General features: G+C 60.8%; 1 protein-coding gene across 1 annotated transcript in view; it reads right to left on the reverse strand.

Moving 5' to 3' along the window:
* Nucleotides 1–189: 189 nt before the first annotated feature.
* The window catches only part of CHD8 (chromodomain helicase DNA binding protein 8), a 47,488-nt gene continuing 35,351 nt past the window's right edge, over nt 190–12,326 (reverse strand). The window contains 5 exon segments of the mRNA XM_075489497.1: nt 190–534; nt 1,388–1,498; nt 1,605–1,814; nt 3,682–3,875; nt 8,285–8,767. Coding sequence (XP_075345612.1) covers nt 190–534; nt 1,388–1,498; nt 1,605–1,814; nt 3,682–3,875; nt 8,285–8,767 — 1,343 coding nt within the window.

Consider the following 12,326-nt stretch of genomic DNA (forward strand, 5'->3'; position numbering starts at 1 on the left):
GGTGTGGGGGGGTGTTTTTTGGGGTGCCAGGAGCGTTTTTGGCATGCGGGGGGGTGTTTCTGGGGTGCGGGGGGGGCGTTTTTGGGGTGCACGGGGCATTTTTGGGGTGCGGGGGGGCGTTTTTGGGGTGCAGGGGGCGTTTGTGGGGTGCCGCGGGTGTTTCTGGGGTACACGGGGGCGTTTTTGGGGTCAGGGGGCCGTTTTTGGGGTGCGGGGAGCGTTTTTGGGGTGCACGGGGTGTTTCTGGGGTGTGTGGGGGGGTGTTTTTGGGGTGCCGGGGCATTTTCGGCATGCGGGGGGGTGTTTCTGGGGTGCTGGGGGCATTTTTGGGGTGCACGGGGCGTTTTTGGGGTGCGGGGGGGGGCGTTTTTGGGGTGCACGGGGCGTTTTTGGGGTGCTTACCGGCAGGAAGCGGGGCTCCACGGCGAAGTCGGGGTGCAGCTGGGTCTCCCCACTCTGGCGGCCGGGGGGGGGAAGCCGATTTTCGGGGTCCCCCCCTGGATCCCGCAGCCCCTCCAGGCAACGCAGCTCCAGCTGGGGGGGGGGGGGGGGACCCCCCAAATTTCAGGGGATACCCCGAAATTTGGAGGGGACCCCAAATTTAAAGGGGGACCCCAAAATTGGGGGGGGGGTAGGGTGCCCTAATCCTTGGGAGGGGGTGCCTGAAGGGGGGGGGGGCCAGGACCCCCCAAATTCTAAAGGGGGGGATCCCTGCACCCCAAAACCCCCTGGGACCCCAGAAGTGAGGGGGGCACCCCAAAATCCAGTGGGGGGGGGCAGGGCACCCCAAAACCCAGTCTAGGCCCCCCCAAATTCTCGGGGTGGGGGGGGACAGGGCCCCCCAAATTCCCAGGTGGTGGGGCCCAAGGGAGCTGGAACTCAATGGGGGGGTCCCCGAAATTGAGGGAGCACCCCAAAATCTGGGGGGGGGGGCCCTCAGGGCACCCCAAAACCAAAGCTAGGGGGGTCTGAAGGTCCCCAAAACACTACGGGGGGGTCCCCAAAATCGAGGGGGCACCCCGAAATCCAGGGGGGGGACCACAGGGCACCCCAAAACTCAGTCTAGGGCACCCCAAATTCTCGGGGGGGGGGGTCTTGGCACCCCAAAACCTGACCTGGGGGGGTCCCAGGGTCACGGAAACCCAAAGGGGGGGGTCCCCAAAATCAAGGGGGCACCCCAAAACCCACTCTAGGACACCCCAAATTCATGGGGGGGGGGGGGTCTGCAGTCCAAATCCCAACCTGGGGGGGGGGTCCCAGGGTGCCCGAAACCCCACGGGGGGGGGGGTCCCAGGGCACCCCAAATCCTTCAGGGGGGGGGTCCTGGCAACCCCAAATCCTTGAGAAAAAGGGGGTGCCCCCCCCCCCAGCACCCCAAAAAACTCACCTCTACCAGCTTCTTACTGTTCTTCTTATGGGCGGGGGGGTGGGGGGGCTCCCGAATCGCCCCGTTGGGGACCAAGCGATGCTTCTGGAAAGTCAATTTGAGCCCCTCCTCCTGCAGGGGGGGGACCCCAAAAATCAGCAGAGCCCCCCCCAAATTTTTAAAAAGGTGGGGGGGGGGGGACGACGACACCCCAAAATCGCCCCCCGAAATCACTTACGTCTTTAATCTGGACCGTGAACTCCTTCTCCTCGTGCCGCAGGCGGGTGTACGGGGGGGGCTCGGCGGCGGAGGGGGGCGGCGGCGGCGGAGGGGGGGCGGGGGAAATTTCGGGGTACCCCCCCGGGGACCCCCCAAAATCTTCCGACGGCCATTTGCCCGACAGCACCGCTTGGCACACCAGGTCCAGCCGGCGGATGAGGGCTCGGTCCTTGGTTTTTAGGAGGGGGCACAAAAATTTGGGGGGGGTCCCATGGAAATTTGGGGGGGGCAGAGAGATTTAGGGGACCCCCCTGCAAAATTTGGGGGGGGTCTTGAGCCCTCAGGGGTCCCCCCAAATTCTGGGGGGGTCCCTAGTGGGTGCCCCCCCCTCCCCAGTCCTGTTTGGGATGGGCACAGAAATTTGGGGGGGCCACCAAAAATTTGGGGGGGAGGGGCTGGAAATTTGGGGGGGCAGAGGAGGTTGGGGGACCCCCCTGCAAAATTTGGGGGGGGGTCTTGAGCCCTCAGGGGTCCCCCCAAATTCTGGGGGGGTCCCTAAGGGGGTGCCCCCCCTCCCCAGTCCTGTTTGGGATGGGCACAGAAATTTGGGGAGGGGCCCCAAAAATTTGGGGGGGAGGGGCTGGAAATTTGGGGGGGCAGAGAGATTTGGGGGACCCCCCTGCAAAATTTGGGGGGGGTCTTGAGCCCTCAGGGGTCCCCCCAAATTCTGGGGGGGTCTCTAAGGGGGTGCCCCCCCCCGCCCCAGTCCTGTTTGGGATGGGCACAGAAATTCGGGGGGGCCACCAAAAATTTGGGGGGGGGCTGGAAATTTGGGGGGGGCAGAGAGATTTGGGGGACCCCCCTGCAAAATTTGGGGGGGGTCTTGACCCCTCAGGGGTCCCCCCAAATTCTGGGGGGGTCCCTAAGGGGGTGCCCCCCACTCCCCAGTCCTGTTTAGGATAGGCACAGAAATTCGGGGGGGGGCATAATTGGGGGAGGGGGGAGCCACAGAAATTGGGGGGCGGGGAATTTGGGGGGGCAGAGAGATTTGGGGGACCCCCCTGCAAAATTTGGGGGGGGGGGTCTGACCCCTCAGGGGTCCCCCCAAATTCTGGGGGGGTCCCTAAAGGGGTGCCCCCTCCTCTCCAGTCCTGTTTGGGATGGGCACAGAAATTTGGGGGGGCCACCAAAAATTTGGGGGGGGCGGGCCCGGAAATTTGGGGGGGCAGAGAGATTTGGGGGACCCCCCTGCAAAATTGGGGGGGGGTCTTGACCCCTCAGGGGTCCCCCCAAATTCTGGGGGGGTCCCTAAGGGGGTGCCCCCCCCTCCCCAGTCCTGTTTGGGATGGGCACAGAAATTCGGGGGGGCCCCAAAAAATTTGGGGGGGAGGGGCTGGAAATTTGGGGGGGCAGAAGGGATTGGGGGACCCCCTTGGAAAATTTTGGGGGGGTCTTTGAGCCCTCAGGGGTCCCCCCAAATTCTGGGGGGGTCCCTAAGGGGGTGCCCCCCACTCCCCAGTCCTGTTTAGGATGGGCACAGAAATTCGGGGGGGGGGGACATAATTGGGGTAGGGGGGGGCCACAGAAATTGGGGGGCGGGGAATTTGGGGGGGCAGAGAGATTTGGGGGACCCCCCTGCAAAATTTGGGGGGGGGTCTTGAGCCCTCAGGGGTCCCCCCAAATTCTGGGGGGGTCCCTAATGGGTGCCCCCCCCTCCCCAGTCCTGTTTGGGATGGGCACAGAAATTTGGGGGGGCCCCCAAAAATCTGGGGGGAAGGGGCTGGAAATTTGGGGGGGCAGAGGAGGTTGGGGGACCCCCCTGCAAAATTTGGGGGGGGGGTCTGAGCCCTCAGGGGGCCCCCCAAATTCTGGAGGGGTCCCTAAGGGGGTGCCCCCCACTCCCCAGTCCTGTTTAGGATGGGCACAGAAATTTGGGGGGGCCACCAAAAATTTGGGGGGGGCGGACCCAGAAATTTGGGGGGGCAGAGGGGATTGGGGGACCCCCCTGCAAAATTTGGGGGGGGGTCTGAGCCCTCAGGGGTCCCCCCAAATTCTGGGGGGGGTCTCTAAGGTGCCCCCCCCGGGTTTGGGCTCACCTTGGGCCACTCGTGGAGGTTTCGGGGGGCCGGGGGGGGGCCCGGGGGGGGCCCCGGGGGGGGCCCTGGGGACCCCCCCTCTCCGGAAGGGGGCGGGGACTCCTCTTCCTCCTCCTCTTCCTCTTCCTCTTCCTCCTCCTCTTCCTCTTCCTCCTCCTCTTCTTCCTCCTCCGCCCCGCAGGAGGGCTCCGCACCTGGGTGGGGGGGGGAAGAGGGGGGTTGAGGGCGGGGTTTGGGGGGGGTTTTGGGGGGGGTTTTGGGGGGGCCCCCCCCATGGTTGGGGGTCCCGATGGGATTTTGGGGGTCCCACCAGGATTTGGGGGGGTCCTACAAGAAGAAATGGGGTCCCACCAGGGTTTGGGGGGGTCCTACAAGGATTTGGGGGGGTCCTAGAAGAATTTGGGGGGGCTCCTACTAGAAGAAATGGGGTTCCACCAGGGTTTTGGGGGGGTCCTACAAGATTTGGGGGGTCCTACAAGAAGAGATGGGGTCCCACCAGGGTTTCGGGGGTCCCACCAGGATTTGGGGGGGTCCTACAAGAAGAGATGGGTCCCACCAGGGTTTTGGGGGGTCCTACAAGGATTTGGGGGGGTCCTAGAAGAATTTGGGGGGGCTCCTACTAGAAGAAATGGGGTTCCACCAGGATTTGGGGGGGGTCCTAGAAGGATTTTGGGGGTCCCACAAGAAGATATGGGGTCCCACCAGGGTTTTGGGGGGTCCTACAAGGATTTTGGGGGGTCCTACAAGAAGTTATGGGGTCCCACCAGGGTTTTGGGGGGTCCTACAAGGATTTTGGGGGGTCCTACAAGAAGTTATGGGGTCCCACCAAGGTTTTGCGGGGTCCTACAAGGATTTTGGGGGTTCTACAAGAAGAAATGGGGTTCCACCAAGATTTGGGGGGGTCCTACAAGAAGAGCTGGGTTCCACCAGGGTTTGGGGGTGTCCTACAAGAAGAAATGGGGTCCCACCAGGATTTGGGGGGTCCTAGAAGGATTTTGGGGGGTCCTACAAGAAAAGATGGGGTCCCACCAGCGTTTCGGGGGTCCCACCAGGATTTGGGGGGGTCCCACAAGAAGAGATGGGGTCCCACCAGGGTTTTGGGGGGGTCCTACAAGGATTTGGGGGGGTCCTAGAAGAATTTGGGGGGGCTCCTACTAGAAGAAATGGGGTTCCACCAGGATTTTGGGGGGGTCCTACAAGATTTGGGGGGTCCTACAAGAAGAGATGGGGTCCCACCAGGGTTTTGGGGGTCCCACCAGGATTTGGGGGGGTCCTACAAGAAGAGATGGGGTCCCACCAGGGTTTGGGGGGGTCCTACAAGGATTTGGGGGGGTCCTAGAAGAATCTGGGGGGGCTCCTACTAGAAGAAATGGGGTTCCACCAGGATTTGGGGGGTCCTAGAAAGATTTTGGGGGTCCCACAAGAAGACATGGGGTCCCACCAGGGTTTTGGGGGTCCCACCAGGGTTTTGGGGGGTCCTACAAGAAGAAATGGGTCCCACCAGGGTTTTGGGGGGTCCTACAAGGATTTGGGGGGGTCCTAGAAGAATTTGTGGGGGCTCCTACTAGAAGAAATGGGGTTCCACCAGGATTTTGGGGGGGTCCTACAAGATTTGGGGGGTCCTACAAGAAGAGATGGGGTCCCACCAGGATTTGGGGGGGTCCTACTAGAAGAGATGGGGTCCCACCAGGGTTTTGGGGGGTCCTACAAGGATTTGGGGGGGTCCTAGAAGAATTTGGGGGGGCTCCTACTAGAAGAAATGGGGTTCCACCAAGGTTTGGGGGGGTCCTAGAAGGATTTTGGGGGTCCCACAAGAAGAGATGGGGTCCCACCAGGGTTTTGGGGGTCCCACCAGGATTTGGGGGGGTCCTACAAGAAGAGATGGGGTCCCACCAGGGTTTGGGGGGGTCCTACAAGGATTTGGGGGGGTCCTAGAAGAATTTGGGGGGGCTCCTACTAGAAGAAATGGGGTTCCACCAGGATTTGGGGGGTCCTAGAAGGATTTTGGGGGTCCCACAAGAAGATATGGGGTCCCACCAGGGTTTTGGGGTGTCCTACAAGGATTTTGGGGGGTCCTACAAGAAGAGATGGGGTCCCACCAGGGTTTTGGGGGGGTCCTAGAAGAATTTGGGGGGGCTCCTACTAGAAGAAATGGGGTTCCACCAGGATTTGGGGGGTCCTAGAAGGATTTTAGGGGTCCCACAAGAAGATATGGGGTCCCACCAGGGTTTTGGGGGTCCCACCAGGGTTTTGGGGGGTCCTACAAGGATTTTGGGGGGTCCTACAAGAAGTTATGGGGTCCCACCAAGGTTTTGGGGGGTCCTACAAGGATTTTAGGGGTTCTACAAGAAGAAATGGGGTTCCACCAAGATTTGGGGGGGTCCTACAAGAAGAGCTGGGTTCCACCAGGGTTTGGGGGGGGCCTAGAAGGATTTGGGGGTGTCCTACAAGAAGAAATGGGGTCCCACCAGGATTTTAGGGGGGTCCTATGAGAAAAAATGGGGTTCCACCAGGATTTTGGGGGGGTCCCACAAGAAGAGATGGGGTCCCACCAGGGTTTTGGGGGTCCCACCAGGGTTTTGGGGGTTCTACAAGAAGAGATGGGGTCCCACCAGGGTTTCGGGGGTCCCACCAGGATTTGGGGGGGTCCTACAAGAAGAGATGGGTCCCACCAGGGTTTCGGGGGGTCCTACAAGGATTTGGGGGGGTCCTAGAAGAATCTGGGGGGGCTCCTACTAGAAGAAATGGGGTTCCACCAGGATTTGGGGGGGGTCCTAGAAGGATTTTGGGGGTCCCACAAGAAGAGATGGGGTCCCACCAGGGTTTTGGGGGTCCCACCAGGGTTTTGGGGGGGTCCTACAAGGATTTTGGGGGGTCCTACAAGAAGTTATGGGGTCCCACCAAGGTTTTGGGGGGTCCTACAAGGATTTTGGGGGTTCTACAAGAAGAAATGGGGTTCCACCAAGATTTGGGGGGGTCCTACAAGAAGAGATGGGGTCCCACCAGGGTTTTGGGGGTCCCACCAGAATTTGGGGGTGTCCTACAAGGATTTTGGGGGGTCCCAGAAGAAAAGATGGGGTTCCACCAAGATTTTGGGGGTCCTACAAGGATTCTGGGGGTCCCACCAGGATTTGGAGGTGCTACAAGAAGAGATGGGGTCCCACCAGAATTTGGGGGGGTCCTACAAGGTTTTGGGTGGGTCCTAGAAGGATTTTGGGGGTCCCACCAGGATCTGGAGGGGTCCCACCAGGATTAGGAGGTCCTAGAAGGAAGGATGGGGTCCCACCAGGACCAGGAGGTCCTACAAGGATTACGGAGGTCCCACCAGGATTAGAAGGTCCTACAAGGAAGGATGGGGTCCCACCAGGACCAGGAGGTCTTACAAGGGTTATGGAGATCCCACCAGGACCAGAAGGTCCCACTAGGATTATGGAGGTCCCACCAGCATTAGAAAGTCCTACAAGAAAGGATGGGGTCCCACCAGGACCAGGAGGTTCTACAAGGGTTATGGAGGTCCCACCAGGATTTGGGGGGGTCCCACCAGCATTAGAAGGTCCTACAAGGAAGGATGGGGTCCCACCAGGACCAGGAGCTCCTACAAGGGTTACGGAGGTCCCACCAGGATTAGAAGGTCCTACAAGGAAGGATGGGGTCCCACCAGGACCAGGAGGTCCTACAAGGGTTATGGAGGTCCCACCAGGACCAGAAGGTCCCACAAGGATGATGGAGGTCCCATCAGCATTAGAAGGTCCTACAAGGAAGGATGGGGTCCCACGAGGACCAGAAGGTCCCACTAGGATTATGGAGATCCCACGAGGACCAGAAGGTCCCACAAGGATTATGGAGGTCCCACCAGGATTAGAAGGTCCTACAAGAAAGGATGGGGTCCCACGAGGACCAGAAGGTCCCACTAGGATTATGGAGGTCCCACCAGGACCAGAAGGTCCCACAAGGATGATGGAGGTCCCATCAGCATTAGAAGGTCCTACAAGGAAGGACGAGGTCCCACCAGGACCAGGAGCTCCTACAAGGGTTACGGAGGTCCCATCAGGATTAGAAGGTCCTACAAGGAAGGATGGGGTCCCACCAAGACCAGGAGGTCCTACAAGGGTTATGGAGGTCCCACCAGGACCAGAAGGTCCCACAAGGATGATGGAGGTCCCATCAGCATTAGAAGGTCCTACAAGGAAGAATGAGGTCCCACCAGGACCAGGAGGTCCTACAAGGGTTATGGAGGTCCCACCAGGATTTGGGGGGGTCCCACCAGGATTAGAAGGTCCTACAAGGAAGGATGGGGTCCCACCAGGACCAGGAGCTCCTACAAGGGTTACGGAGGTCCCACCAGGATTAGAAGGTCCTACAAGGAAGGATGGGGTCCCACCAGGACCAGGAGGTCCTACAAGGGTTATGGAGGTCCCACCAGGATTAGAAGGTCCTACAAGGAAGGATGGGGTCCCACCAGGACCAGGAGATCCCACAAGGATTATGGAGGTCCCACCAGCATTAGAAGGTCCTACAAGGAAGGATGGGGTCCCACCAGGACCAGAAGCTCCTACAAGGGTTATGGAGGTCCCACCAGCATCTAGGGGGGGTTGTCCCTCACCCCTGTCCTCATCGCTGTCCTCCTCGCAGGACGACGACTCGGAAGCGGACGCCGACAACTTCTCCAGCTCCGAGTCCTCGTCCTCGGCGGGCGGCGGGTGGCCGAGGACATTTTGGGGTGGCTGCGGCGGCGGCGGCGGCGGCGGGGGCGGCGGCGTCCCCCCCACCCCGTCCTCGGCTCGAGCCCGGAGATACCGCCATCTTGCCGCGGCGAAGGAGAAGTCGGGGTCCCCCAAGATGGCGGTTTCGGGGTGAGCCAAACCGTGGCGGGCGGCTCCTCGGAGAAGTTCTCCATCGTGGTGGCCCCGTTGCCACCACGGAGGGAGGTCCGGGCCCGGCGGGGGACAGAGGGCCAGGCGGGCGGGGAGGAGAGGGTGACGGAGGACCTGCTCGCGGAGAAGACGGAGGAGGGACAAGCGGCGGAGACCTCGAGAAGCTCGAGCGGCCGAGACGGGCGAGACGGGGATGGAAGGGTCTGGAGGTTCTGGAGAAGAAGGAGGAGAAGGTGATGAAGAAGGGAGGGGGCGGCGGTGGGGCGGGCGATGACGCCCGTGGGGTGGTGGACGTCGCCCTTGGGGTGGAGAACATCACCCTTGGGGTGGAGAACATCACCCTTGGGTTGGTCAACACCACCCTTGGGGTGGTGAACGTCAACATTGGGGTGGTCAACGTCACCCTTGGGGTGGTGGACACCATCGGGTTGGTCAATGTCAGCCTCAGGGTGGTCAGCGTCACCCTTGGGGTGGTGGACGTCACCCTTGAGGTGGTCAACACAACCCTTGAGGTGGTCAACACCACCCGTGGGGTGGTGGACGTCGCCCTTGGGGTGGAGAACATCACCGTTGGGTTGGTCAACACCACCCTTGGGGTGGTGAACGTCATCCTTGGGTTGGTGACCACCACCCTCGGGGTGGTCAACGTCACCCTTGGGGTGGTGGACACCATCGGGTTGGTCAATGTCAGCCTTGGGGTGGTCAACGTCACCGTTGGGGTGGTGGACGTCACCCTTGGGGTGGTGGACGTCACCCTTGGCAGTGGTCAACGTCACCCTTGGGGTGGTGGACGTCACCCTTGGGGTGGTGGACGTCACCCTTGGGGTGGTGGACGTCACCGTTGGGTTGGTCAACACCACCCTTGGGGTGGTCAACGTCACCCTTGGGTTGGTGACCGCCACCCTCGGGGTGGTCAACGTCACCCTTGGGGTGGTGGACACCATGGGGTTGGTCAATGTCAGCCTCAGGGTGGTGAAGGTCACCCTTGGGGTGGTCAACAAGACCCTTGGGTTGGTCAACACCACCCTTGGGGTGGTCAACGTCACCCTTGGGGTGGTGGACACCATCAGGTTGGTCAATGTCAGCCTTGGGTGGTCGACGTCACCGTTGGGGTGGTGGACGTCACCCTTGGGGTGGTCAACACAACCCTTGAGGTGGTCAACACCACCCGTGGGGTGGTGGACGTCGCCCTTGGGGTGGTAGACGTCACCCTTGGGGTGGAGAACATCATCCTTGGGTTGGAGAACATCACCGTTGGGTTGGTCAACACCACCCTTGGGGTGGTCAACGTCACCCTTGGGTTGGTGACCGCCACCCTCGGGGTGGTCAACGTCACCCTTGGGGTGGTGGACACCATCGGGTTGGTCAATGTCAGCCTTGGGGTGGTCAACGTCACCCTTGGGGTGGTGGACACCATCGGGTTGGTCAATGTCAGCCTTGGGGTGGTCAACGTCACCCTTGGGGTGGTGGACACCATCGGGTTGGTCAATGTCAGCCTTGGGGTGGTCAACGTCACCCTTGGGGTGGTGGACGTCACCATTGGGGTGGTGGACGTCACCCTTGGGGTGGTCAACACAACCCTTGAGGTGGTCAACACCACCTGTGGGGTGGTGGACATCCCCCTTGGGGTGGTGGACACCATGGGGTTGGTCAATGTCAGCCTCGGGGTGGTGAAGGTCACCATTGGGGTGGTCAACGTCACCCTTGGGGTGGTCAACAAGACCCTTGGGGTGGTGGATGTCACCCTTGGGGTGGTGGACACCATCGGGTTGGTCAATGTCAGCCTCGGGGTGGTCAACGTCACCATTGGGGTGGTGGACGTCACTCTTGGAGTGGTCAATACCACCCGTGGGGTGGTGGACGTCACCCTTGAGGTGGTGGACACCATGGGGTTGGTCAATGTCAGCCTCAGGGTGGTGGACGTCATCCTTGGGGTGGTGGACACCATCGGGTTGGTCAACACCACCCTTGGGGTGGTGAACATCATCCTTGAGGTGGTCAACACAACCCTTGAGGTGGTCAACACCACCCTTGAGGTGGTGGACGTTGCCCTTGGGGTGGTGGACACCATCGGGTTGGTCAATGTCAGCCTCGGGGTGGTGAAGGTCACCATTGGGTTGGTCAACACCACCCTTGGGTTGGTGAACATCATCCTTGGGGTGGTCAACGTCACCCTTGGGGTGGAGAACATCACCGTTGGGTTGGTCAACACCACCCTTGGGGTGGTGAACGTCATCCTTGGGTTGGTGACCACCACCCTTGGGGTGGTCAACGTCACCCTTGGGGTGGTGGACACCATCGGGTTGGTCAATGTCAGCCTTGGGGTGGTCAACATCACCATTGGGGTGGTGGACGTCACCCTTGGGGTGGTCAACACAACCCTTGAGGTGGTCAACACCACCCGTGGGGTGGTGGACGTCGCCCTTGGGGTGGTAGACGTCACCCTTGGGGTGGAGAACATCATCCTTGGGTTGGAGAACATCACCGTTGGGTTGGTCAACACCACCCTTGGGGTGGTGAACGTCATCCTTGGGTTGGTGACCACCAGCCTTGGGGTGGTGGACACCATCGGGTTGGTCAATGTCAGCCTTGGGGTGGTGGACGTCACCCATGGGGTGGTGGACATCACCCTTGGCGTGGTCAACGTCACCCCTGGGTTGGAGAACGTCACCCTTGGGGTGGTCAACGTGACCGTTTGGTTGGTGAACATCACGCTTGGGTTGGTCAACACCACCCCTGGGTGATGTTGACCCCATTGAGCCCAACAGCCCCCTAGGGAGCTTCAAACCCCATGGAGATGTCCCCAACTCCATGGGGATGTCCCCAACCCCATGGAGATGTCCCCAGTCTCCATGGAGACGTTCCTCAACCCCTAAGGGCGCTCCAAATCTCCATGGGGATATCCCCAACCCCATGGGGAGGTCCTCAACCCCATGGAGATATTCCTCAACCCCGTGGAGATGTCCTCAACCCCCATGGAGACATCCTCAACCCCCATGGAGATGTTCCTCAACCCCCACGGAGATGTCCTCAACCCCATAGAGATGTTCCTCAACCCCAAAAGAAGCTCCCTATCTCCATGGGGATGTCCCCAATCCCATGGGGAGGTCCCCAACCCCATGGAGACGTCCTCAACCCCATGGAGACGTCCCCAACCCCAAGGAGATGTTCCTCAACCCCCACGGAGACATCCTCAACCCCACGGAGACGTTCCTCAACCCCAAAAGCAGCTCCCTATCTCCACGGAGATGTCCCTGACCCCATCGGAACGTCCCCAACCTCACGGAGATGTCCTCAACCCCCATGGAGATATCCCTCAACCCCCACGGGGATGTCCCCAACCCCACGGGGATGTTCCTCAACCCCCACGGGGATGTTCCTCAACCCCAAAAGCAGCTCCCTATCTCCACGGAGATGTCCCTGACCCCATCGGAACGTCCCCAACCTCACGGAGATGTCCTCAACCCCCATGGAGATATCCCTCAACCCCCACGGGGATGTTCCTCAACCCCCACGGAGATGTTCCTCAACCCCAAAAGGAGCTCCCTATCTCCATGGGGATGTCCCCAATCCCACGGGGAGGTCCCCAACCCCATGGAGACGTCCTCAACCCCAAGGAGATGTTCCTCAACCCCCACGGAGACGTCCCCAACCCCAAGGAGACGTTCCTCAACCCCACGGAGATGTTCCTCAACCCCACGGAGACGTTCCTCAACCCCATGGAGACATCCTCAACCCCACGGAGACGTTCCTCAACCCCAAAAGCAGCTC

The sequence above is a fragment of the Mycteria americana genome, unplaced genomic scaffold (genome assembly GCF_035582795.1).
Source record: "Mycteria americana isolate JAX WOST 10 ecotype Jacksonville Zoo and Gardens unplaced genomic scaffold, USCA_MyAme_1.0 Scaffold_162, whole genome shotgun sequence".
Taxonomy (NCBI): Eukaryota; Metazoa; Chordata; class Aves; order Ciconiiformes; family Ciconiidae; genus Mycteria; species Mycteria americana.